Source organism: Chelon labrosus (genome assembly GCF_963514085.1).
Source record: "Chelon labrosus genome assembly, chromosome: 22".
Taxonomy (NCBI): domain Eukaryota; kingdom Metazoa; phylum Chordata; class Actinopteri; order Mugiliformes; family Mugilidae; genus Chelon; species Chelon labrosus.
The window spans coordinates 21,541,297-21,568,306 of NC_140355.1; the positions used below are offsets into that span (position 1 = coordinate 21,541,297).

The following is a 27,010-nucleotide window of genomic DNA, read 5'->3' on the forward strand; positions in this document are numbered from 1 at the left end:
AAACAAAACCGATTTCCGGTCAATTATTTGAATGTTTTTATTTTTATTTTTATTTTTTTTAATTAATTGCTGGGTTTTATCAGTTTTCTGTACTTTTAGTGAAATGATTTTATTTAATATAAATGGAATCATGGTTATTCGAATTTAGCTTTTTTGACTGCCAAGGTCAGAACAGATTTCTACAAACTAATGTGAATTAATCGAAAATATATAATGTTAAATAAGTCAAAGCATAAATATTTAGACTCTACAAGATGAAACTTTGGAATCACAGTGTGGATAGGTCTCAATCATGTCTTGCACATCTGGACACTGATGTTTGGACTGAGGCCTGGGCGTTGACTTGAGATCTTGAAAACATTCATTTGGATGTCTTTTAGTTCTGTACGCTTCAGATCATTTACTTGCTGGACAATAATCTCCTGAGTCGTAGTTCAGAACGGATCTTCCAGGACTTTCCCATATTTCCCTCCATTCATTTAACCCTCTACCTCTACAAGATTACAAGGTTCCTGCTGCCGAGAAGCATCCCCAGGCTCAGGTGGAAACTTTTTATAGTCACTACACATGTGTGTAACAATGTATGCAGTCAGTGTGTTCAGCAGGTGGTCAATAAACCGTCAAGTCAGTGTGAAATGAATAAAAATCTACCTTCAGCAGGAATTAAACTCAAGTTTGTTCTAAACTGACTAAATAAACTCTTGACTGTGATCAAATGAGTGACTGAACTGTAGTTTCTGAATCCTGCCAGATTGTGAAGTAGACTTAGTTGGACTTCCGACCTTAAATCATAGTTTTTCCAGTTGAGCTTGGATGTTCTTTTTGGGAATTGTTGTCTTGCTGCAAAATAAATCTCACAAGTTGAACTTTTCTTGCAGATCACAACAGTTTTTTCTCCAGGATTTTTCTGTATTTTTGCTGCAACAATCAAATCTTACAATTCAAACCCCTGCAGAAGCATGCTAGTTAAACTGTGCTGACGTATGGCTCATTAGTTTTAAGTGTTAAGGCCAGAAACACTCAGAAACAATATAATAGACATTTCATCTTTCAAATACCAGTCCACTGTGCTACCAGGAGTAGTGTAGTTTTAACAAGTACTGTAGCAGCTGTTCATGCTTCATGCACAGAGAACACGGTGTTTGCTTTTGCACAAAGGTGGTCATGTGTTTGTGTTTAACGTTGATATTTAAACCTTCAAAATGAGGCGGTTAACTTGGGTGTGCTGTCTGCCGTGGAAAGAGTTCAGAGTTCAAATTACAAAATGGTAATTTGTCTGCTCGTTGTCTTTCTCGTGTATTGAAGCTCTGTTTATTAATTTTAAAAAGTTTAATGTTTAATGTAGTAATCTGGACAAACTGCTCTCCATCATGGACAATCTATCACACCCACTCCACCAGACTTTAGAGAGGCAGTGGAACTCATTCTCCTGCTCCACTCCCACATTGAACGCTACAGGACGTCATTCATACCAAACTCTATCCAACTCTACAACAACTCACCTTCCTGCAACAACATAACTCCATGTCATTCATGTTAATGCAGATTATTATACCGTATTAATCCTTTTTATGGATATAATATAGATTTACTTCTGTCTCTATTTCTTGTACATTTGTTCATATGAGAATGTTTTTATTTTATTTTATCTTTCTTTTTACTTTCGGTTCTCATGAATTATTATTATTATTTTTTTTTTATGTGCAACTGAGCAACTGTGACCAAGCAATTTCCCCTGTGAATTAATAAAGTCTGTCTAAGTCTAAGTCTAAGTCATATGATTACTTGAATGTCATAAATTTAGATCACTAAGGATTATTATGATTAAGGATCTGAGTACTACCACTGCTTTAGGATTATTTGAACAAATGGTAGCACAGGAATTATTATTATTATGCAACAGGATAGAGATTATGCACATTGTATAAATATATATTTATATGTTGCACTATTGACACAGCTGCAATATTGTAAATGCATGTATATACAAGAGCTACCCCCTTTTAAGTTTATATTTATTTTATTTTATTCTTTCTCAGTTATACATTTATATATATATTTTTTTTATTTTATTTATTTTTACTACTGGCTGCAGGTACTAAAATATATTTCACTGTGCATTGTACTATGCATAACTGCATGCGACAAATAAAACTTATATTCTTATATTTATTTTCAATTAAATATTAAATTAATTTAAAAAAATATATAAAAAATAATTAAATTAATTTTAAAAAATAATAAAAGAGTTTTAGTGAAATAAAGTAAAATAAAAAGTTAAAATATTGGTGGTTAAAAATAAAAAATACTATCTCTACATGTTGGCTTATAAAACGGAAAAATAAAAGGGGGTGTCGTACCCACCGCTGCCTGCAGAGGGCGCCATTGCTGCGCCTCTTCTCTTTCATTCACACGCAAAAAACTAAAAAAAAGAAAAATGGCGGAGGGGAGTTGTGGAGGTTGCATCGGCTGAGCTGCGGGCAGTTTATACACTACAGAAGGGCACACAGTCACCGCGGAAGGGGGGGGGACCGAGCAGGGAGGACACTGTCTGTCGGAGCGGGGTCCGGGTTAACCTCTAAACGGGTTAACGGTTAAATTTGTTCCGCTAAAAAAAAAAAAAAAGAGAGAAGAGGCGAGCGAGGAAACACGAAAACAAGTCGGACATGAACGGGGTAAGTTTGCTTGTTAGGGGCGTTAAACAGCGGCTCCAGATGCTGAAGTGGAGCAACTCTTTAACTCCTTAACGACTCTATGTGTGTAAAAGTATTTAATATGTACTAATATTTATAATAAATGATGTTTTAGCGGTAAGTTATTGTGTTTACATTAGCTACAATGATAGCCTTTTATGCTAACGTTAGCTCGTGGACGCTACATGCGCCTGCTAGGGACATTTTCTGACGTTAGACGAGACCAAGAGACAGATATGTGTCGTTTATTAGCGGGGAGGGAGGGAGTTTATTCTTTTAAAGGACACACGGTTTTATATTTAAATTGATTTGATCAGTAGTTGATGATCCAGGAGGCCTGTCTGGATTTAAAGGGACTGATGATGATGAGCTGAGGGGAGGATGGGGGGTGTGGATCCAGCATGGTTCTGTCTTTAGCCCCGCCCACACCGCCACTTTAACTGTATGGAGGACCAAAAACGCCAAAAAATTACTCGTAATTAATTAATAACGTAATAGTAAAATGTAAAAGACACTGAAAATATTGTTTAATTTGTATATTTCTACATTTCCACAGTGGTCCTAATCTTATTCGAAGACAGGATTGGTTCAGCTGGGAAAATCAGACAATTTAAATGACTCAAGCTAGCTATGCTAACTTTGCTTTAGGGTTTTCTACTTACTTATTAAACCACGTCACCTTTTACGCTTTTGTATTTCCTATACGGAGGACAAAAAGTGGCAAAAAATAACTGAACTGAATTGTATATTTTGAGTAATTATGTTATGTTAATTAGCAGGTCGCTCCTTCTTAAAGAGGATTTGTCAGCAGGCTGAACCAGACTAAAATTAAAAAATAGAGTTTAAATGTTAAAACAAAATAAAAAGGCAAATTTATGTGTGGATTTGTAATCAAGGAATCACTTAAGACCCATTAGCTGCTAAATTTGGAATAATACCACGTGACACTCCTCAAAATTCTGTTTAAAATGTATAAAAATGTTTTAAAAAAAATACTAAAACTGGTCAATGAATGTGTTTTAATTAGAAACCAGCTGGAAGGCGATGATAGCATCTTTTGAGCTTCGCAGCAGAAGGAAATTAACCTCTCAGCAAGATTTTTCCATTAACTAAATGAGGTTTTCTCTCACAGGAAATCGTGTGCAGCAGCCATTCACTGACTGTCTTAAGCTGCACCAAGTCCATATCAGCAATTCACGATGAAAAGACGACCATCAGGCTGACACAGGAAGGGAGGCGCTCTCCGGTTTGCTCCCTGCAAAACGATGCTCAGAGGCAGGGAGAGGGTGAGTGTCTCTGCAGCAGGAGGCCACGGGACGGCAAACAGATCAGGGTTTATTTTTATATTCCTCTCGGTTATGTAATAGCGCGAGGAGCTGGTTGATGTTTCTCTCTGTATCCTCGTCGCTCTCAGGCAGGACGATGAACGCCGCCAGCGCCACGCCGACAGACTCCAACGGCGGTTCACCCTGCTGGTCAGATGAACAGCCGTCGCCTCTGCAGCTCCACTGTCCCCCCGCCTGCCTCCGCCCTCCTCCCGAGCACCCCATGCCCCTCAGCAACAACCTAACTCACGCTCCGCTCCACGCCAACAACAGCGGCGCCGTCCACGGCCTCCAGAGGAGAGGAGTCCGGGCCAAGGTCGGAGGAAAGAAGTCCACGCGGGGAATGTGCGTCCCGGTTACTGATCCAGTTTTATGTCCCGGATGTCGTCGTCACGCTTTGACGCCTCAGATATTCGTAACTCTTTCTTATTTTTTTTTCTCCACAACAGTTCAGGAAGGAAAAACTCCCAAAACCGAAAAGTTACCGACTTCTATCCAATCAGACGAAGCTCGAGAAAAAGCAAAACAGAGCTCAAGGTGAGACCGTGTTTGTTTATTGTTGTCCTTATTTTGTATAAAGTCTGGGATGGCTATTTAAAATACTGTCGACTCTGGGTTAATACTGGAGGAGCCAGGTCCACGTATAGAAAGCAATTATCAAGATGACAAATGCTTTAAAATGAGGAATGTATGACTTAAAATAAGCTGAAAAAACTAAAATAAGACTTCTAACAGCTTATTAATACAATTTAAGAACAAAACACTTAAAGGTTAAACACTTTAACTGCACGGTAAGAAGAAGAATTATCATGGTAGACAAAAAAAGAAAAAGACAAATTTCATCTTTCACATCAGTTCGAGTTCAGTTTTTGCAGCGTAGCCGACTGCTGGTCTCGAGTGGACGTCCTAGGCTTTGGTTGCCTAGGTAACCATCTAGTATATCCCCCAGTGAAACGAGCAGAATATAAAAACATCGCTAGTGTACCAACCGGAGTTAGCTCGTCCCAGTGACCCAGGTTCGTAGGAGATGTTTTGTCCAAGTCTTCAGTTCTAAAAGTTTAGTTTGTTTAAATGTCTTTCAGTTTCTAAACTCTGGTGTTTATTATTAAAGACGTTTCATGTTCTGTTTCTCTTCCAGTGTGAACAAAAGAAGCTTTTAGACGACCTCATCATAAATGGAATAGAGGAGGGGATGGAGGTACGCTTCACTTCTCTGTAGCTTCTAACCGGACGGAGACGAGAGCCTCGTTCAGACCTCACATCAACATCTGGTCTCACCTGTCCACCTTTAAGTCCCTGTGTCTCCACCTGGTCTTAATCTAAATGTGTCTCCACATGCGTCCCCAGCCAGCACTTGAGATCTGATCTCAGTTTGTGTGTCTGTAAATCAGCAGCGCCATCATGTGGTCAGTAGAATATTGTAGCAGCTGCTGTCTCAAATGGATCTCTACCTACCGCTGGATCAGATGTTGATGTGAGGTCTGACCGGGTCTGGCCAGGTGTTTGTCTTGGCTCTGACTGCTTATCGTTCACCTGTTGGACCGAGATCATCTTTCTAGTTTTCTCTCTGATGAATTGTCTTTTAGGTGCAGACCATAGAAGGGAAGGGGAGAGCGGTGTTCGCCACTCGGCCTTTCCAGAAAGGCGACTACGTGGTGGAGTATCACGGAGACCTGCTGCAGATCACCGACGCCAAAAAGAGGGAGGCCGAGTACGCTCAGAACCCTGCAACCGGCTGCTACATGTACTACTTCCAGTACCTCTGCAAGACGTACTGGTACGAGAAACCAATAAGCTTCAAGCTGTCACTGCTCTCGCTCTTTACAGCTTTCTGTTATATCGCATTAAACACATTTTACAAGAGGACAAATCTAGATAAATTAGACTGAAAGGTAAAATAAAAGTAAAAGTGTTTATAGTAGGGGCTGCACCAGTCCTATCAGTGGTCATAATGTTGTGGCTGATCGGTGTCTGATGGCTTGTGTCTGGATTAAACCTCTTTGTGTTTCTTCCTTGGACAGCGTGGACGCCACTAAAGAGACCAACCGGATGGGCCGCTTGATAAACCACAGTAAGACGGGGAACTGTCAGACGAAGCTCCACGACATCAGCGGCGTCCCCCACCTCATCCTCGTCGCCTCTCGGGACATCGAGAAGGGCGAGGAGCTGCTGTACGACTACGGGGACCGCAGCAAGGCGTCCATCGCCGCTCACCCGTGGCTCAAATACTGACCCCCCCCTCCCCCCCCGGAGGAGGAAAGGGAGACGTCCAGTAACACGTGTGTTTCTCATTAGCTAGTGTACAAAAAGAATAACTGCCTTAGTAACAGAATGTACCCGACACCGAGGACGGGAGGACGGGAGGGGGGCTGGGTCGGGTCGGGTCGATCGGGTGCTTATTACATTTCGATTGAGGTCCATCTGCGTCGCCAGGTGACGCCTGTACTTTTTATTTATATGTGTTTCTGAAACATTCTGGTTGTTTTGCAGCACATTTATTTTGTACATTTTTGTATTCCTGATAATAGACCAAGGCTTTCTACAGCATGCAGGTGGTAGCTGACGCTCTGCATTTTTATACGGCTTTTTTTAATTAGTAGTTAGATACTTAGCAATACTTCTATTTATGGCCCCCGGAGCGCCCCCGTCCCACCTTCTACCCCCACCCCTACCCCACCCAGGAACAACTACGAGATGCAAAACTCTTTTTAAAAACATTTTCTGTTCAGTTTCGTTTCGACACACACCGACCCGTCGCATCACGTTTTAGCTGGACTTTGATTTAAACACTCGATGGAAGCTTGTGTTGAACAGACTAATGAATTTATTATTATTTTTATTTTTTAAGCTTATATCGTATTTTTTAAAAACTCCACCACACCATCATGTTCCAGGAATAATTCTGCAGACACCACGCGAAGCTTTGTTTCATTTTCTAGTTTCACTCTGTAAATATATTTATTTAACGCTGTTGTACGTTCACAGGTGGTTTAAAGGACTTAGTTTTTTTCACTTTGTTTTTTTTTTTGTTGCTGAGAGGGTTGACGCTTCACTCGTGTCTCTATGCAAAATATCAACACGATCACTTTAAATTTAGGATATTAGACGTACTAATAAAACCCAGTATTACATTTGACTCCACGGCGGTCACGTTCTTTGGCTGAATCACAAAAGGGAAGGAGGGGAAATTAACAAAAGCCTCTGGTTTGAGTAAAAAAAACACAGATTTAGAGGTTTACATTCATTTCCAGGTGACGGAGCAGCTTTAAAACAGCTCAAACTAAGAACAAATCAAAGATAAATCCAGTAAAAGCAAAGAGATTGAGCAGAACAACAGCTGAAACTGATGGTTTAAACTCAAAACCACTCTCTTCTTGTCTTAAACTTAATTATTTTGCTCTAAGCTTCGTCTAATTCTACACATTTATTCTCCTAGATCTGAACAGCTGGATCGTCGACACGGGTTTTTTTTGTTTCCTGATGTGTGTGTGTTCTTGAAATGCTCTGATCACATCCTTACTTTTTATTATTTGACCTTTTCAGTCTTATTTCATGTAGATTTGTCCTCTTGCGATTTCAGTTCTCACCCGACCGACGCGAGCGGCTCCGTGTCCGTCTCTAAATCACAACCTTTAATGTTGTTTACAGTGTTTTTCTATTAAACTGCTGGAAGTCTTAACGCCAGAACAATAAATTAGTTTTTAAAAACAAAAAAAGGTTAAGGCTGGTGGTAATTTATATTTTTTGTTACTGTCGACAAACAAAAAGGCCAGAAGACGACGACGATGAATTTTTAATTTCCTCAAACAGCTGCTTACTGTAGTGTCTTTCACCAAGTGTTGCAGCAAACAGGAGCCTGCACAGGGACTATTTTCAGCGGCGGATTAATACAGATTTGGTGCTGTAGTGCGTGTCTGGGGGATTCATTGATAGTGGATCACGTTCATGTTGTTTTTTTAGTCGTTTTATTGGGTTTTGTTGGCGAAAAATGACAAAAATGATCTTTAAAATGCATTTAAAGACATTTATAATGAAGTAGCATCTCTCCCACCGTTCAACATGAGCAACACTAGCAGGTTTCTAGCAGGACGACACATTTTAATTTATGTAGTTTTTAACGACTTTCTCTTATTTGCTGATAAATTTATCTCAATTTTACGTTTTTGGAAAACTCACTCCTTCATTTTTTTCCCCAGGCGTTGAATAAGAAACAGGAAACTGTTAGCCTAGCTTAGCATAAAGACCACCAACACGTCCTCCTCCTCTAATGGCAACAGCAGCAGGGTGTCACATGTGTGAAATGTTTTCATATGAACTCTTTCTCAACGGTTATGTTACACATTTGTTTTTTTGTTTTCTTTTTAAAAAAAAAAAAAAAATGTGGACTTAATGCAATAAATACCTGAGGGGTAAAAAAATAATAACCTCACCCGTCGGCCGTTTTAGGACGTGATTGACCTTTTTGCTGTTGTAGCGTTGATTAAATCTTAATGCTGGGGTTTAGGCATCGAAGAATAAAGATGTAATATGCAAAGTAACCGGCTTCTGATTTGTCTTTACCTTCAAACGTTTAATTAAAACAGTATTAACTAAAATGTGCAGAATTTTCTAGCCATTTATTCATAGTCTAATTAAAAAAAAACATCCCAAACAACAGCTCAAACATTACAGATGTTTATTAAGGAATAAAGCACTGATCCATTCATTCATTAAATCTCTTAAATATCAGTTTTAATGCGAATTCACAGAAGATGGAGAATACCGACTGAACTGGAGTGGGCGCTGATTTCCCTTTAAATGTTTCACGGTTTAAATTCTTTCCCTTTGACCTCCAGATACACTCCACATATATATATATATGGATTATTAAAATAGAGGAAGGTGCTTTGACTCGTCTTCATTTAATTCCACGTCGCTGGGTGAAAGTGAAGATGAACCGTTCACCTGATGACACCGCCTCAGGGGTGAAGACGTGTTCTTGTTAAAAGTCAGCAGCAGCAGCAGCAGAGTAGCATTATTTACAAATGTCGTCATATTTCAACCATTTTTCCTTCTTTTGTGCAATCTGAGAAGTTTAATAAAGTACTTTTAACACCGCTTGTGTGTTTGAGGCCTTGTATAAATGACGCATAAAAGCACAATTCATATCGTATTGTGTATTTTCTACACAAGTTATTGCGTGATTTAACTGCCAACGTGTCCCGTTTGTCAGGATCTCGACATTTTAACAGTAAGAAATACAAATAAATATACTTTGATGAAGATAAAGTCTCATTAGAAGAATAATAATTAAGAATAAGGCTGGTGAAATTCTGTGTTTTTGTCTGATAAACATCTGTGAATACGTTTTGAATCTCAAATTCAGCTTTAATACTGACAGTTTATAGAATGTGAGTTTGATAATAAAATATCAAGCTGGTGATACTGAAGCAGAAGCTTTGGCACCGTGTGGGAGAAGACATTATTTACGACCTCTTATTGCTTTTTCATTGGGTCGACATTTGTTTTAATAATTCATCAAAGACCACTCAGGTATGGAAGCCCATTCGTGCCAAGAAAAAACAAATTATATAAACAGATTTATTTCATGATAAACCAAAATATTCATATGTATTTTAAATAAAATTATAAGATGTAAACTAGTCGATATTATCACAGACTAAAACAACTGTATGTTGATGTATGTTAAATCTAAACTGTAATCACTCAAAACGCCAACAGTCGTCAAATGAACTTCAAATAGACACCAAAATACTGTACTACGCAAGTCAAACGCAAAACGCTGAGTTACTAAGCGATAAATTTACATTAGCTAAGTCAAAACTTCGAAGACTCACTGAGCCAAAATTATACTAAATCAAAATTACACCCGAAGTCAAAAACCATGTCTCACTAATCAACATTTGTGAGACACTAAAATAAATAATATGACGTAGTAAAATCATCAGTAATATTTATGCTAATGCAAAAACATTTCAAAATGAAGCGCCGAGGCAGAAGTACGATGCGTTATTTAAATCAATATTAAGAAATACTGAAGACAATGGTGCCTAAAATTAAAAATGTCAAATAAAGTTAAAACTGTGAGGTGCTAAATAAATATTATGCGCTAGTAAAGCCAAGTCAAAATTGTGAAACATGAAGTCAGTATTTTAAGATGTTAAATAGAAATTAGTATGATTTACTGACTCAAAATCAAGTCAAACATGTTTGGAATTGTGAAATTAAAATAAATTATTAAGTTAAAATGCTGATTTACTGTATTTACAATCTCAGAATGATTAAATTAAAGTTAAAATCTCATCATTTTTACCCTATATGAATTCTTTTTCTTGGCAGTGATGGGCTTCCATACACGCTGCATTACATACTGTATATTACAAATAAACTGTGGTTCTATGCAACATTTTATACACAGGCCCCGCGTATTTAGATTTATTTATAGAGCTGCATTAGTCTGAATTTGTAAAACGCTGGTGACGGACCGAGCAGCTGCCCACGGGATCAGGGACAGAAGTTTAAAAATAAGTAAACGGGTACTGAATAAGTATTGCTCTCTTCATATATCTACTGTGACTGATTTCTGTGCAGGGGTTGTAAAATAAAACCCTCCTCCTTCATCAGACACCTTTAAAACTTTCCTTTTTCTCTCTGTTAAGTATTTAAATGAACATTTACATCCTTCGTCTTGTGCAGTCGACTCACCTGCACTGCAACAACTTCCCACTCTCCATCCTTCAACTTGAGTTCACCCTCTCTGCTGATGAATCCTGTGAAATACTCTGGGGGAATATTTAAAGTCTCTATGTGCCACATCTCACTGAGATATATTTTCTTCTTCCTCACCTCTTCATCAAACACACGATGTTTCAGCTGCAGCGTTGAGTCACTAGCGGCGGCGGCGGTGGTGGTGGTGGGGTGGGGAGGGGGTTTGATGGGGTGTTAAAGAGTTTTAAAGTCCGGTGCAGGCGGCTACATGCTACATGCTACATGTGCTGTAACGCCTCCTGGGCTTGTTCTGTGTACACGTCGTCTTTTCCAGACCACGGGTCGAAGTGGCCGCTCCGCTGAGAGCTCCGCTGCTTGTCCCGAGAGAAGAAACTAAACCTGAGGGACGAAAGAAGACGGAGAGAAGAAAGAGACGGTGTTTTACATGTGTGATGTGTTTGTCACGCGTCAAGCAGTGTTAGAGTTGTGGTGAATTTATGCATTAAAGCTGCACTGTGTTTGTTAAATGGATCAGAATGTGATTTATAAACAACTCAGACGTTAGATTTATATTCACTAATTCTAATGTTCAGGACAAGAAATAAAAACGTATTTAAATCAGAGGAGGCCGTAACACAGCTGCTTTTCAGCTGATTGATCGTCTTGAATAACTTTTGATAGTTTCCTTTTTTTCTTTTACTCAATGTAGTTATAAAGTTGTCCCAGCATTTAGGGGCAAATAAAGTTTTTAGAATTTAATTATGTTAAATGAATTAACTGTAGACCAACTGATTAGCAATTCAGGAGAAGGTTAGCTAGCCTACTAGCCTTCCAGCTAACAGTAGCTCCTCCTTTATTCCTAACCTCCCAGCTAATAGTAACTCCTCCTAGCCCTCCAGCCAATAGTAGCCATTACTAGCTTCATAGCCTCCCAGCTAATAGTAGTTCTTCCTTTCTTCCTAGCCTCTTAGCTAACAGTAATTCCTCCTAGCCTTCCAGCTTATAGTAGCCATTCCTAGCTTCATAGCCTCCCAGCTAATACTAGCTCTTCCTAGCTTCCTAGCATCCCTGCTTAAAGTAGCTCCTCCTTTACTCGTAGCGTCCTAGCTAATAATAGCTCTTTCTAGCTTCCTAGCCTCCTAGATAATGGCAGCTCTTCCTAGCCTCCTAGATAATGGCAGCTCTTCCTAGCCTCCTAGTTAATGGCAGCTCTTCCTAGCCTCCCAGCTAATAGTAGAGTCTTCTGTTTCCTTGTCTCTAGTTGTTTGGTGTCAGTTTAGTGTCTGAGCCTCAGCTACGAGCTAAAAGCACTTTAGTTTCAGTAATTTGTGAGTTGCAGAAGTTTGTCAGTGAAGGGAAATAAAGAGATAAAGAGCCTACATTCTGACTGGCTGATTTTTTTTATCACGATCCACAATCATCCCATAGGACGACACTAATCAAGACAGCCCCACAATCAGCCAATCAGAATACTACAGAGGTGCGAAAGGAAAGCGACACCCAGAGCATGCGAAGGGATGGAGGCCTGTTAGCCTGTTAGCCTGTTAGCCTGTTAGCCGAGACAGCGACAGACTCAGAAGCCAACCCGAAAATATCACAAGAGTCATACAAGCGACATGAGACGTCTGATTGGCTGTAAAGTGGGGTCATCTGGGATCAAACCAGCCGCCACCATCGGCATTATAGCCGTGAAGATCCTGTCACACAGAGAGACGGGGGAGGGAGGGGGGACGGACAGGGGGGAGACAGGGACCACGTCAGCCTTTGACCTCCACAGAAATAAATAGTCAGGCCTCAGAAAAATAAACATGCAAAAAAAAATAAACTAAATACAGACAGAGATTCTTTAATAAACAGGATATGAACAAGAAGGAAGTGTTACTGTGTTAGAGGCGAAGTAAATGAAATATTTAATTTAGTTTAGTTTAATATTCTCCTCATTCACACAATGATCACGTCTATTATAACGAGAGAGAGTCAGGGTTAGGGTGGAGAGAGGAGGAGGAGAAGAGGAGGAGGAAGAGAAGAAGAGGAAGGAGGAGACGGAGAAAAGGGAGAAAAAGAATAAGGAGAGGTAGAATGATGATGAGATAGAAGGAGGCGGAAGAAGAGAAGAGGGTCAAGATGAAAGGAGGAGGAGATGAAAAGGAGAAAAAGAAGTAGGAGAAGAAGAAGGAGAAGGAGGAGGAGGAGAAGAAAATGGAAGAAAAGATGGAGGAAAAGGAGAAAAACACTAAAAAGGAGAAGAATATACATGATGAGGAGGAGAAGGAGGTCGGGATGGAAGGAGGAGGAGATGAAAAGGAGAAAAAGAATACGGACGAAGAGGAGAAGAAGAAGAAGAGAAAAGAGGAGGAGACAGAGAAAAGGGAGAAAAAGAAGGAGAAGAGTGATGACAAGATGGAGGGAGTAGGAGGAGAAGAAGGAGGATGAAGGAAAGTGAGGAGAAGGAGGAGGAAAAAGAAAAATAAGAGAAAAGGAGATGAAAAGGAGATAAAGGAAGAGGAGGAGGAGGAGAAGAAAGGGGAAGAAGAGACAGAGGAAAAGGAGACAAAGGCTGAATAGGAGAATGATGACGAGAGGAATAGGAGAAGACGAAACTTGATGAGGAGGAGAAGGAGGTTGAGATGGAAGGAGGAGGAGATGAAGAGGAGAAAAAGTAGAAGGAGGAGAAGGATGATGAAAAAATAGAAGGAGTAGGAGGAGAAGAAGGAGGATGAAGGAAAATGAGGAGGAGGAGAAGGAAAAAGAAGAAGAAATGAGATGAAAAGGAGAAGAAGAATATGGAGGAAGAGAAGATGAAGAGGAAGGAGGAGGAGAGAGAAAAGGAGAGAAAGAATAACGAGGAGAATGATGACAAGATAGAGGAGTATGAGAAGGAGAAGGAAAAAGAAAACGCAATAGAAATTGGGTGAAAAGGAGAAAAAGGAAGAGGAGACGAAGGAAAAGGAGAAAAAGACTAAAAAGGAGAATAACATGATAGAACAAGAAGAAACATGAGGAGGAGGAGAAGGAGGTCCAGATGGAAGGAGGAGGAGATGAAAGGGAGAAAAAGAATAAAGAGAAGAATGATGATGAGATGAGCATATTCTCCTCCTCCATCTTGTTTCTCTACCTCCATGTTTCTGATGTTTACTCCACGTGGAGCAGACATGCTCAGAGAGGATGGATTTATTCCAGATTACCACCAGAACCTCTGCTCCTCCTCCACCAGGAGGTTTTTATACTCTGATCATCAGAGGATCACCAGGTTCCTCCTTTTAGCCTCTGGGACGTTTTGTGAGTCATGATTTGAGGACTATTTGGAAACAATCGCACACTTGAGAAACAGCGTGACGATGTCTTCCTGTAGAGTCAGATTTAACGTCCGCCGTCATCGTCTCTAGACCTGGAGACACTTTCTTTACCTGAGCTCCTTCATTTAACAGCTCATATATGTTTTTGGTGATTTATTTTGTGACCCTTTTGGTTTGGAAACCTGTTTTGTGCAGAACAAATGTTGTTTCATACTTTAGAGACCGTTTCTAAAGACTGAGATTTCCCCTCCAGCTGCTGCCTTATCTCAGTTTGTTTTCACAGGCCAGACAAACACAGGAAGTGGGCGTCTGAATGTCCCGCTTCCATTTACAATCAATGAAAAGCAGCCACAGCGAATATCAGAGCCTGAAATAGCCTCAAACATCTACTGCCACCGCTGCTTCTCTCCCCGAGAGCAAGAACATAAATGTCTGAGCATGCAAGGGGCCAAATGATCAGCCTCTACCCAGCGCATGCAAAGCCACCTTTAGATCTGAATCTGATTCAGTAAGGTGAAGGGTTTGGTTTTAACAGCGTGTTTGTGTTGTGTGTCTGGAGGCGAGTGAGCAGCACGTACAGGCGCTTGATTCCTGATTCCGGCTGAGCAGAAGACCGGGAGCGAGTCCTCAGGTCGGGCGACGGAGACGAGGAGGGAGTGATCTCGTCTTCTGCTTCGTCGCTGCAAAAAAAAGGCGAGAGGTCGTCATCGACAACATGCGGACCCACGTGTGAAACACATCTGACTCGAATAATGATGATTCCTTCAGACGTTTCTACATTTCTGGATAAAATCTACTCAAACCATGAGTGGATTTTTTTATGTTTAGCTGTTTAGCTGCTGCACAAGGAGGTTACAGCAGATACTGGAAACAAGGAATCTCTTACTTTTGCACTGATATGTGATATTGAGTCATTTTTTCCTGAATAAACCAGAACACAAGTATAATATTTCTGTTTTATTTGTTTTACTGGGTTCTCTTTGTCTACTTTCTGCAAAATTCGCTGATGTTTTGAGTCATCCAAACTCTGAATGTTACGCTCTGAATCATGGGACAAATCAACCTTTACAGTTGAATCTACGGTGGCCCTGAAGGTCAAAACACAACGACATTTCACAAAACACAACATTTCTGATTACAGAAAGCGTAGGGACAACACTTCTTGTTTCTGATTGGACAGAACCAGCGCTAAAATATAAGCTTTGTGATTGGTCAGCTACGCGGACGTGTAGACACTGTGATGAGCTTTGAAAGCAGACAACATGTACCGTCCACACTGTGGAAAGAAGTAGGAGTCGTTGACAAATCTCTGCATGTCTTGCAGAAAGACATTGGCATTATTTAAAGAGGACGATGAGGACGTAGTTGTGTAGTCGTCTCCTCAGTCCTAACTCCTTCAACCGTGCTTTCAGGGTTCAGAGGGACATGCTAATGTCATGATGGGTTCAAAGCATATCAAGAATGACATTATATTTACGTCCTCTTTCAGATTATTCCTCTAATAATGTCATCTCATCTTCAGTTCTTTCCATCGTGGTTTAAAACTCATGCACGCAGCGGACGCAGAAACAGGAAATGACGTTAACACTGTCGGGTTCTGTCCAATCAGAAACAAGAAGTGTCGTCCCTACACTTTCTGTAATCTGTAATGTCAATGTGTTTTGACTTTAGAGACAAATTAGGTAAAAGTTTGCGTCTTCACTCACAGATTTTATGTCAAAATATGTTATTATGACAAACTATTTCAATAAAGGCGTAATGGTGAAAAGTTAACCAAAGGATTAACTGTTTCCCCTACATTTAAACTTTAAATCTTTCACTTTCATAAACCAAATGTAAATATACAACCATCATCATTCCACGTACCTCTTGTAGTAGGCCAGCTCCTCCTGCAGCAGGAAGACTTTGGCCTTGAGCTCGTTCCTCTCATGGAGGACGTCCCTCAGCTCCTGGAGGGTGAACCGGGGCCTGTTGGGGTCCTTCGGGTCCAGGCCTCCCGACTCCTCCTCACACAGCGCCTCCTGTCAAGATGCATCACAAAGGTGGTAAACTGAACCAAAGAAAAAAGAGGAAGCAAGGAAGGAAGGAAGGAAGGAAGGAGGAGGGGGAAGGAAGTAGTGAGGATACCTTTGTGAAATATTGGAACACAGCAGGCATGTCCTCATCGCACATCGCCTCCTGGTGGCAAATGTTGGGCTACAAGTCAGACGCGGGGCCTTTTGGTTCCAATACATTAAACTAACTCAGCACACCAGAGCCATTCACTGTCGGCTAAAATAGAATCCCAGCTTCTTTAAACGTGGGTCCTATTTTTTTTGCAAGCTAAATGTAAACTGAGCAAAAGACAGGGCCCAGATTTAAATGATCCTTCAAAGAAAACCACCTCAAACTCATGCACCGAGCAGACAACACACCTCTCATTAAGTATTCTGCACACAATGGTGCATGAAAGGTCAACCTCAAGTGCCGTTAGCCTGCCGAGCTGCTGCAGCGATCTATATTTAGGAAGGTCGTCAGTGCAGTCGTCCAGAAAGTCTCACCCAGTTGGCGGCGGAGCGTAAAATCCGCGTGACACTCTCTCGTTAGTCCTCAAACACCCATGCAATGCAGCTTCAGCGCTTCCTCAAGGGTCACAGGCGTGTTAGTAAACGAGCTTTATTAAGTTCCGAGCTATAAATCATCTGGGAGGAGCGCAGGGACAATCACGCCACTCTGGGTTGCAAATTACCCAAAGCAACGCTTCCTCGTCCTCAGCCTCCTCGTCCTCATCCTCGTGTCTCTCTGGGCTGAGGGAACCAGGGAAGGGCTGCAGGGCAGAATGAAACCCGCCCCGCATCAGCTGAAACGGGGGGTCGGGTTTGTCTGACCAGCCCTTAGCCGACGGCTGATGGAGTGAAGGACAGTTTATTACACGTTGACCTTTAGCTTTATGCTAAAAGGTTTATTAATAAGACGCTGTTCTTATTTATGCAGCTCTGAGTGCCAAGCTGCGCGGCTTCGATGGAAAATGGTTGGCTATCTTTGTTGGCTGCACATTAAAGCTAGAGCCAGGAGAGGGTTAGCTTAGCATAAAGACTGGAAGCAGGGGAAATGGCTAGCTTAGCTCTGCCTTTTGATTAAAATGTCGCCATCTTAGAAGCTCACAAATGTTTTATTTTGTTTCTTTATCCACTCATTAAGTTGAGGTCAAGGTTTCCCTGCTCTTCCAGTTTTTATGCTAAGCTAAGCTAAGCTAAAATGAGCAAAGAAACCCCTGTAGAGTGATGTGAACATTCTTATCTCACATATTATTCCTTGCAATCTTTCGTCCATTTCCTCCCCAGCACGACTCATTTGCTGGTCTGACACAGCAACGGTTTCAAAGCGCTAACAGGTCTTTACCTCAGCAGGTGAGGGCGGCTGAGCCGAGGCTTCCTCCGGGTTCTGGGCAGGCAGCTGCCCCTGGAGTCGCTCCCGTAAGCGTGTCACTTCCTGCCGGAGGGCGCCGACTTCCTGCCCTCGAGCCTGAGCGCTGGCCTCCAGTTCCACCTTCTGTTCGATGAGCAGCTTCCCCTGAGCCTCCACCACCGAGATTTTATGGCGCAGGTCGTGGTTGATTTTCATGAGACGAGACTGCTGCTGCTGGAGCTGCAGAAAACAGGAGGAGCGGTGTTTACAGGGTTTTTAAAGAGGACTAAATCATTTCTCACAGTCAGCTGGCCCACTCTAAATTGTACAAATATTTTACACAGTGATATCCATACCGTTACTAGTGGGTGGACTTTGTATCTCTCCATGGACATGTGGATAGTGTTTCATTGTGTTATATATAACAAGGTTTGACAACTTGAATAAAGAGAGAGCCGGAGAGATGAGTACAATGTCCGGCTCTTCTTTCACCTCCACACAGCTGGCCAGTGAACAGTGTGTACATATCAGCTCATTAAAGATTAAGATTGATGTTGGCGGTTATCACCTGTCACAACACCTGTGACAAACTAAATATCAAGAGTCTTAAATATATGGGAACATTTCGTCGCCTGACTTTTACGACAACCACGTTTCTGCTTTTGTACAATCGGCTGACCTTTTCCTTGGTTAGAAAAGAACACAAGGCTCTTGGTGATCTGACAACAAACAATGCAAGGAAGCTAGGAAGAGCTACTATTATCTGGGAGGCCATGAAGCTAGGAAGAGCTACTATTAGCTTGGAGACTAGGAAGCAAGAAATAGTCACTATTAGCTGAGATGCTATAAAGCCAGGAAGGGCAGAGAGCCTCCTAGCTGGGAGGCTAGGAAGCTAGGAAGGACGACTATCCGATTGGAGGCTAAGAAGGTAGGGAGAGCTACTATTAGCTGGGAGGCTAGGGAGCTAGGAAGGGCTGGGAGCCTCCTAGCTGGGAGGCTAGGAAGCTAGGAAGAGCTACTATTAGTTTGGAGGCTATGAAGCTAGGAAGAGCTACTATTAGCTTGGAAGCTAGGAAGAGCTACTATTAGCTGGGAGGCTAGGAAGCTAGGAAGAGCTACTATTCGATTGAAGGCTAGGAAGCTAAAAGAGCTACTATTAGCTCGGAGGCTAGGAAGCTAGGAAGAGCTACTATTAGTTTCAAGGCTAAGAAGCTAGGAAGAGCTACTTTTAGCTGGGAGGATAGGAAGATATGAAGAGCTACTATTAGCTTGGAAGCTAGGAAGAGCTACTATTAGCTCGGAGGCTAAGAAGGTAGGAAGAGCTACTATTAGCTGGGAGGCTAAGAAGTTAGGAGTAGCTAGTATTAGCTGGGAGGCTAGGATACAGTCAGCTGAGACGGTGAGTTGTGTCTGGGGCCTTACTGCTTCTATATCCTCGTTTTTCAGCGTGAGCTCACGGTCTTTGGCTCGAATCTCGTCTCGCTGCTTGTCCACCACCTCCTTCAGCTTCTTCATCACCTGCCTCTCTCTCTCTGTCATACCTGGAGGCAACAGACGACAGAAGAGAAGGAGGAAGTGAAGAATCAGAGACATTGGGGGGTGGGGGAGAGTATAGGGGGGGATCCCTGGTCTGTGTGTGGGTGCAGCAGGTGTGTGTTTGTACACTGAGGCCGGTCTGTCCACAGTGGGACGGTGTGACTGTGTCCTCTGTGTCAAACCACCCGGAGGCTTCTGATGCAGAGACGAGGCTGGCTCGCCGTCAGACACAGAGAAGGCCTCCTTTGTGTTGGTGTGAGATATGTGAGGGAGAGACAGAGACACGTGAGACGGAGTGAGCAGCTTCTGTCCAAACGTCCACAGAGACTTGAAACGAATTTACAGAAACATCAACACAAGTCTAGGGAATGTAAAGCGTAGGGATGTCCTGAGCCGTATGGGCGTGGATCCAGGCCTTTTTCTAAAATGAGTGGATCAGTTGAGGCTTCAATCCAAGCTCAGTGTTTTATAGTCATTTGTTTTAAATCAGCCAGAAACAAAAACCACCTCCCTTTCTTCTTCTTCTTCTGTTTTAATAATGGTTGTCCAGCGTCAAAGCTGCCAAAAATTGACAGACGGAAGAAGAAGCAGAAAACAAGAAGAAGGAAGACAGAAGAAGAAAACTACTTCTTCTGTTTTATTGACAGTTGGCTAGTCTCAAACCTGGCATAAATTAAAGAAGAAGAAGGAGATGAAAAAGAAGAAGAAATAGAGAAGAAGAAAATGAAGACAGAGAAGAAGAAAGAGAGGAGAAGAAGAGAGAATAAGAAGAAAGAGAATAGGAAGAAGGACAGAAGAAGTAAAAAAGCAAATGAAAAGGGAAGATAAAAGAAGAAAACTACTTCTTCTGTTTTATTGACAGTTGGCTAGTCTCAAACTTGGCATAAATTAAAGAAGAAGAAGAAGAAGGGAGATGAAAAAGAAGAAGAAAGAGAGGAGGAGAAGAAGAAAAAGAAAGAATAAGAAGAAAGACAGAAGAAGAAGAGAGAATAAGAAGAAAGTAGCAAGAAGAAAAAGAAAGAGGAGAGGAGGCGAAGAAGAGAGAATAAGAAGAAAGAGGGAAGGAGAAGAAGAAGAAAGACGAAAGAAGAAGAAGAAAGACAGAAGAAGAAGAAAGAGGGAAGAAGAAGGAGAAGAGAAGAAGAAAGAGGGAAGAAGAAGAACAAGAAAGGGGGAAGAAGAGAGAAGAAGAACAAGAAGAAAAAGAGAGAAGAGAGAAGATGAAGACCTGTAACAAGGTTGTGAACTGCCGCTGTTCACATTATTCTCATATAATCACGGCGCCATATTTCCTTTCTCGTAACCAAAGAATAAATCCCGTTCTTCCCGTTTGTAGCGTCCACTATAAACTGATCTGAGTCCTCACCCTCGTGTCTCTGCAGGTCCTCCTCACTCATCGGGTCTTTGATGGACATGTTGGTGAGCAGGCTCTTATTCTCCTCCTGGAGCTGAGCGATCTGGGAGAGGAGGTCCTGAGCTTCTCCCCTCCACACGTCCTCCACCAACTCCAGCTCCTTCATTCAGACAAGAAAAACACAAAGAATCACTCAACAGCTTGAACAGATTACCTAGAAATGTGCTTTTTACGTTTTCCCATTTGTTTCCCGAAGAGCAGTTTTTTGAAGCTCAGTGTGGCGTCTCCGGCCGCCGCCATCTTGGCCCTGACTCCACCTGACTCCCAGATTATTCAAAACAAGTCAAGAGCGTGAGTGGAGCTGAGGCTAATGACAGCTAGCAACCTGTGAGGACACCCACCTGTCACTCAAACAAGCCACGCCCTTAATTATAACTAACTTAAAACTTGGATATAATTTATATAATTAAGGTGAGTTTTATAAACGACTCACTTTACGAGTCAGCATCTAGTGGACATTAGAGGAACTGCAGTTTGTTGGCTTCATTTTTCAGCCGTGGAGATTGTGGACTGTCACTAAACCCCATTAAATTAACAAAACTACCAAAATATATTGATTAGTTTTGCCGGGACACTGTAGTTTTGAATAAATGTTGCTCAAACTGGAAGAATCTAGACTTTTTTGGGACTATTTTCAGCTGTGGATGAAAAGTCAAACATCTGCAAGACAACGTCTAAAGGACCAGGCTGTAAACATGTTTAGTTCTACTCAAATCACTAACTCACTGTTAGAGCCAGCATCTAGTGGACATTTGAGGAACTGCGGTTTGGGTGCTTTCTCGCCATATAGCGCCACCATCTGGTCAAACGTTTAATTTGTTTACACGCAAAAAAATACCCGTAAAACTCAGCTGTAGTTTCTCACAAGCAGCTGCATTCATTTCTCCGCCGGTTTATTGAAGTTTTTCCTTGAATTTGTCACGTCTGTCTGTGACGTCTGGAATCTGCTTCGGTCTCACATGTGAAGATTTGTCACGGCCGCTTCCATGTGAGTGACTCAGAGCTCTGATCATAAGTCATGTCAAGAACAGGAAGCGAGGCCGTCTGGGTGGTTAAAACACTTTTGTGTGGTGGAGACTGAGCCAAAGAGATTATTTAGACTCATTTAGAGCGATTGTTTTATTTATTGTCTTGTTTGTTTAACTTCATTTTATATGTTTTTGGTCGCTTTGTTTTCTGTCTGCAAATGTCTGTCAGCGTATTCTTTTGCTTCTTTTTAATCCAACCAACAGTCCACCAACCAAAAACATTCACTGCAAGACTGTTCCAGCTCAACACGCAATTCTAAATAGTGAAATAAATAAAAATGCTAATGCAAAACGACGTGCATCAGTTAGAATATTTGCACATTGTATTGTCTGCACTGGATAGGCCAATATCCATTTTATCCTTGAAACACTTTTTAATACATACTGCACATTTCAGAGCTGCAAATTTGTTTAGTTTTAGTTTTTCTTTGTCATACACAACAATAAACTAATATTGTTGGTGTTTTGGATTACTGGCTGCAAAGAATTACATTAAAGTGGCAATTTTCCACCATTAAATAAGATTATAAACCAATAATGTAGGATGGTAATTGCTGAAAATGATCATCAGATTAATATCCCGGTTTGTGTGAATTCCACAGTTGTGTGCTGGACTGTTTCCCATCATGCATTTCCGTGTGAAACTCACGCAGGGCTACGCACACGCCTTCTCAAACACAGCCTCCACTTCATCAGTCATGAGACGCAGTTAATCAGTCAACCGGTGGCTCGGTCACCGTCACGAGAACCTTTTATAGCAGCGGGGCCGACTGATATAAAACCACACATTATCTCCACAGCGTGTCTGCACCGTCGTCTTATCTGCTGTCTGGAAGGCAGCTGAATCCATGCCCCACTCGCATTAAATGACATGTATTACACGTTTAAAGTATATAACATATTGTTATAATGATGGATGTGACAAAGTGGACTAATAAATGCCACTTGTCAAGTGGATACATGTCTCTCTGCCAGTTCATGTCTACACCATGTTTACTTTAGTTTGTCTGTTAAGTTAGCCATGAATCTCACATGATGCAGTGCAATACACATAACTATCCCGGGTCTGTTTGTGTTTAGCATTATATTTTGTTGAGATGGTTATATCACCTTTAAAACCTGGTTAAACAGTAATGACAAACAAGCATGGTTGATATTTCAGTTACTTTTATTCATGTTTCTTCGAGCAGCTTTCCTGAGTTATTGAGTTAAAACGAGCTCCTTCGTCTGAGTTACTTACCTTCTTACCTGTGCAGGAAGCCATTGTGTGTGACAATTCCCAGTCTTAAACTGGATGACATTGTCAATGATGTCATGGGTGCTACCATGTTGAAGGGTGTAGATGTAATGAAGTATATTATATGTAGGTCTCTGAACAGTAGACATATGGGAGATCTGGCATGGGGCGGGATATTAAAGCTTAGTGAGAACTATGAGGTAACAGGTGGTAATGATTATGTGTGTCTGTTATGTTGAAGAGTTGAATTGTTTAATTTGTTGACCCCTGTAGTGGAGGATGGTAAGGTCCCAGGGCACCCTACTGAGAGACAGGTAGGGTGCCAGTGTCAGTGGTCTTTGGGAGGCCAGAGAGAGAAGGGAGTGAGCACAGCAGCTACCACGGCTTGTGCAGTTATTTGGGAGTTTTTATGAGTTGACTGAGCCTCAGTTACTTATGTTCATACTTTGTTTAGTTTATTTATTTATTTTTTTAATGGTTTTTGGCACATTTCCTGGAAGCACTGTAAATAAAATGCCCACCAACGGGACCTTCAACCAAGCCTTCTGAGTCTGCCTCCTACTTCCTTAAAGACCCCAAGGCGACGCTATCTTACAAGGGACTTTACTGAATTTAGGTGAGAAAATGCTGCGTTAAAGCTGCAGAGAGGGATTTAAGCCAGTTAGAACCATGTTTCAATGGTGGAGGCCGTCGCCATGACTTGGGGACACGATTCATATTTTAGAACCAGCTGTAAAGTCTCACTCACTGAGAGCCAAGGAAGTCCTCTGTTTTAATAAAGGTAGATAAAGACACCGGTCACTGTTGAGGAATTACTTTATTTTCTATACACGATACTTATAAAAGCATCTTTATATCACGGCATCGACACTGAGGCTTCAATTATAAATCGGAATTAAAAACAATTTAGTTTTAATGTGTGTTGCACGTATATTTATTTAGATAAAGCTTTCAAATCAAGACCTTTACTTATAATGGAGTATGGTGTGGCTCTTTTACTTAATATACAAGCAGGACTTTTACTTGTAATAGAGTATTTTTACAGTGTAGTTTTAGTATTTTGGCTTAAATTGTATTTACAATCAAAACTTTAACTTAACACAGTGTGGTAATGATGCCTTGGTTTTAATTATATTTCAAAAATTAAGACATTTGCCTGTAATATAGTATTTTTACAGTGTGCTTTTGGTACTTTGACCCAAATTACATTTTAAATTAAGACTTTTATTCAAAATCAAGTATGTTTACAGTGTGGTTTTAGTATTTTGGCTCAAATTATATTTTAAATTAAAACTTTAACTTGTACTTTAGCATTTTTACAGTGTGGTTTTGATACTTAAGCTTTAATTGTATTTTAAATTATGGCTTTAACTTGTAATAAAGTATTTTTAAAATGCAGTATTGGCATTTAGACACAAATTATGTGGTTAATTAAGAGTTTTACTTTTACTGGAGAATTTTTACAGTGTGTTTTTGTCACATAACCTTTAATATTTTATATATTTCTGTTAATATTGACAATTTGGCTCAAATTATACTTTAAAATTAGAGCTTTAACTTGTAATAAAGTATTTTTAAATTGCAGTATTGGTATTTTGGCACAAATTATATGGTTAATTATGAGTTTTACTTTTATTGGATCATTTTTACAGTGTGTTTTTGTCACGTGACCTTTAATATTTTTAGATTTCTGTTAATATTGGTAATTTGGCTTAAATTATATTTTGAATTAAGACTTTTACTTGTAATAGATTTATTTTTTTAGTGTAGGTTTGATTCTTTGGTTTAAACCATATTTTAAATCAAGACTTTCATGGTGCAGTTTTGGTACTTTATCTTATATTTTTTTAAAACAGGGCTTTAACTTGTAATATAATATTTTCCACTGTATATTAATATTTATTTATTTTAACATTTGACCCGTCTGCTGACCTTCCGGTGCTTCTTCTCCTTCTCCAGCCGGTCCAGCCGCTCCAGCCGCAGCTTGTCCAGCTCCAGCCGCAGCTCCTCGGTCTCGGGGCCGATGCTGTTGCGGCTCACCATCACCTCCAGGATCTCCAGGACCCGCACCACTTTGGGCATCAGCCGGGACAGAGCCTCGCAGCCGTACTGGTCTATGATCCGCTCGAACTCCTGCCCCACCACCGCGGCGATGTCATACACGTCCATCACCGTCAGGTCGGCCACATTCTTCTCCAGGGCCGAGCCGGACTCCTCCATGTCGGGATGTTTCGTGGCCCTCCCCCGGTTTCCGATAATGTTTCCTCCGCCGCAGCAAACTTCCTCCCCCGTCAAGAAACAACTATGTTAAGTTAATTTCCGCCGCTTCTAGCCTCTTAAAACGAACCGCGAACCAGCAGAAAACACCTAAACTGTCTCCGGTCCACCCCCCAGCTGCTGAACCCGGGGTTTATTGTGATTTTTTTGGGAATAAATCCCGGCTGCGTCCCATTGCTGTCCCGCCTGGAGCTCCGCCGCTGTCTCCCTGTAAGCTAACGGCTACCGCGGTCAGCTGCTCCAAAATAAAACTACACACTTCCGGTCACGTCCATCAAAATAAAACACAAGGAATAAATATGCGACATTTAAATGGTTTTATTTCAGTTTTAATAATTGAATCATTTTTAGCTCCGTCTATTGTGTTTTTAGTGTTCTATTTCACATTGTTTTACTGATTTGATGTTCTTTTTATGTAAAGTGTCTTGAAAAGCGCTTTTTTTAAATAAAATGTATTATTATTATTATTATTTTTGATACATAACACTGGTTTCATGAATCAAATTATGGGAAGAGCTTCTAAGGTATGATGCATTTTCACTTTAACTCCACTTGCACGCTACCTCAGTGGCACAGGACTGGATACTACTGTGTTATTCATTGCAATAATCTCCAATTACTACAGTGCTTATTTATATACTTCTTGATATTTTATTTTTTTATTTTTTGTACAGATTCTTAGTCAGTTAATTTTATTTATATTTATACTTTTCTATTTTCTATTTCTGCTATGGCTTGAATTGGGACCAGAGAAACTAATTTCGTTCCATCCCATGTACCAACATGTGTTGAAATGACAATAAAGAATCCTTGAATCCTTAAATTTATATATTTGTAAGTTGAAACAGTGAACAGCGACCTCCTTGTGCAACAATAACATCAACTAAACGTTTCCGGTAACTGCTGATCTGGAGTAATATTAGCTTCATTGCTTCAGTTCTGAGATGTTGGTGGGTTTCCTCACATCAACTGCTTGCTTCAGGTCCTTCCACAACATTTCTATTGGATTAAGGTCAGGACTTTGACTTGGCCGTTCCTAAACATTCAGCTTGTTCTTCTTTAATCGTTCTCTTTTGTAGAACCACTTGTGTTCTTGGTTCTCGTTGTCTTGCTGCATGACCCAGTTTCTCTTCAGATGAACTAAAGCATGTCTAAACAAAGTCCAACTACTCCCAATATGTGGGCTCGTCCGGAAATTTGAACCCGGGACCTCTCGCACCCAAAGCGAGAATCATACCCCTAGACCAACGAGCCACATCTGAGCTCTTTGTAGATGCTGTTCCAGATTCTGGTCTTTCTATTCTTGAGGTCTTCTGACGTCTTTTGTTCATGGTAGACTTGGATATTGATGTTCCTACCTTCCATAGAGAGTTCTTCACTTGTCTGAGATCACTCACCAGTAGTCTCCTGTAGAAAAGCAGCTTCCAAATTGAAATACAACATCTACAGACCCTGTTATCTGCTAAACTCATGAACAACATCCAACATTTTTCTGCATGTCCAAAAAGTAGATCAAGAGAACCCAATCAACCTAATGACACAGAAAATTTATAATTATGTGTTTGTTTATTTGGGAAAACGAGTGAGGGGTAAAACTAAGTGAACTCTTGTGGTCAGTATCTGGTTTCCGGTAAACTGCTGATCAGTGGTCTACAGCAGCTTGGAGGAATTTTAGCCCATTCCTCAGAACAGAACCACTTCAGTTCTGAGATGTTGGTGGGTTTCATCACATCAACTGCTTGCTTCAGGTCCTTCCACAACATTTCTATTGGATTAACGTCAGGACTTTGACTTGGCCGTTCCTAAACATTCATCTTGTTCTTCTTTAACCGTTCTCTTGTAGAACCACTTGTGTTCTTGGTTCTCGTTGTCTTGCTGCATGACCCAGTTTCTCTTCACATTCAGCTCATGGACAGATTGTCCTGACATTTTCTTTTAGAGTTCACTGGTAGAATTCAGATTTCATTGGTCCATCAATGATGACAAGCCGTCCTGGTCCAGATGCAGCAGAACAGGCCCAAACCAGGACATTAGCACCCCCATGTTTGATGGAGGGATGAGGTTCTGATGCTGGAGTGATGCAGTGTTGTTTCATCTCATTTAAACCAA

At 41.0% G+C, this 27,010-nt stretch overlaps 2 protein-coding genes across 2 annotated transcripts; one reads left to right on the top strand and one right to left on the bottom strand.

Annotated features, from left to right (window-relative positions):
* Positions 1–2,440: 2,440 nt before the first annotated feature.
* Positions 2,441–7,154, top strand: kmt5aa (lysine methyltransferase 5Aa). The gene is made up of 7 exons (XM_084571767.1): positions 2,441–2,675; positions 3,826–3,979; positions 4,108–4,363; positions 4,468–4,555; positions 5,157–5,216; positions 5,605–5,795; positions 6,040–7,154. The coding sequence occupies exons 1-7, from the start codon at positions 2,667–2,669 to the stop codon at positions 6,248–6,250; spliced, it is 969 nt and encodes a 322-aa protein (XP_084427893.1). The 5' UTR covers positions 2,441–2,666; the 3' UTR covers positions 6,251–7,154.
* Positions 7,155–7,295: 141 nt separating this feature from the next.
* Positions 7,296–25,083, bottom strand: rilpl1 (Rab interacting lysosomal protein-like 1). Its single transcript, XM_084571766.1, has 7 exons — positions 24,557–25,083; positions 20,312–20,459; positions 18,832–18,950; positions 17,404–17,649; positions 15,889–16,043; positions 14,601–14,702; positions 7,296–11,125 (listed from the first exon to the last, which is right to left on the bottom strand). Exons 1-7 carry the CDS (start codon positions 24,842–24,844, stop codon positions 11,005–11,007), a joined length of 1,179 nt encoding a protein of 392 aa, XP_084427892.1. The 5' UTR covers positions 24,845–25,083; the 3' UTR covers positions 7,296–11,004.
* Between the last annotated feature and the right edge of the window lie 1,927 nt (positions 25,084–27,010).

What these genes read in the sequence shown, in the direction of transcription:
- kmt5aa (XM_084571767.1), top strand. An exon ending in AAGAAGTCCACGCGGGGAAT is followed by an intron (nt 4,364 to 4,467) that starts GTGCGTCCCGGT and finishes TCTCCACAACAG; the next exon opens with TTCAGGAAGGAAAAACTCCC. An exon ending in AAAGCAAAACAGAGCTCAAG is followed by an intron (nt 4,556 to 5,156) that starts GTGAGACCGTGT and finishes TTTCTCTTCCAG; the next exon opens with TGTGAACAAAAGAAGCTTTT.
- rilpl1 (XM_084571766.1), bottom strand. Translation starts at nt 24,844, where the DNA reads ATGGAGGAGTCCGGCTCGGCCCTGGAGAAGAATGTGGCCGACCTGACG. An exon ending in GGACCTGCAGAGACACGAGG is followed by an intron (nt 18,951 to 20,311) that starts GTGAGGACTCAG and finishes TGTTGCCTCCAG; the next exon opens with GTATGACAGAGAGAGAGAGG. An exon ending in AAAACGAGGATATAGAAGCA is followed by an intron (nt 17,650 to 18,831) that starts GTAAGGCCCCAG and finishes TGTTTTCTGCAG; the next exon opens with CTCCAGCAGCAGCAGTCTCG.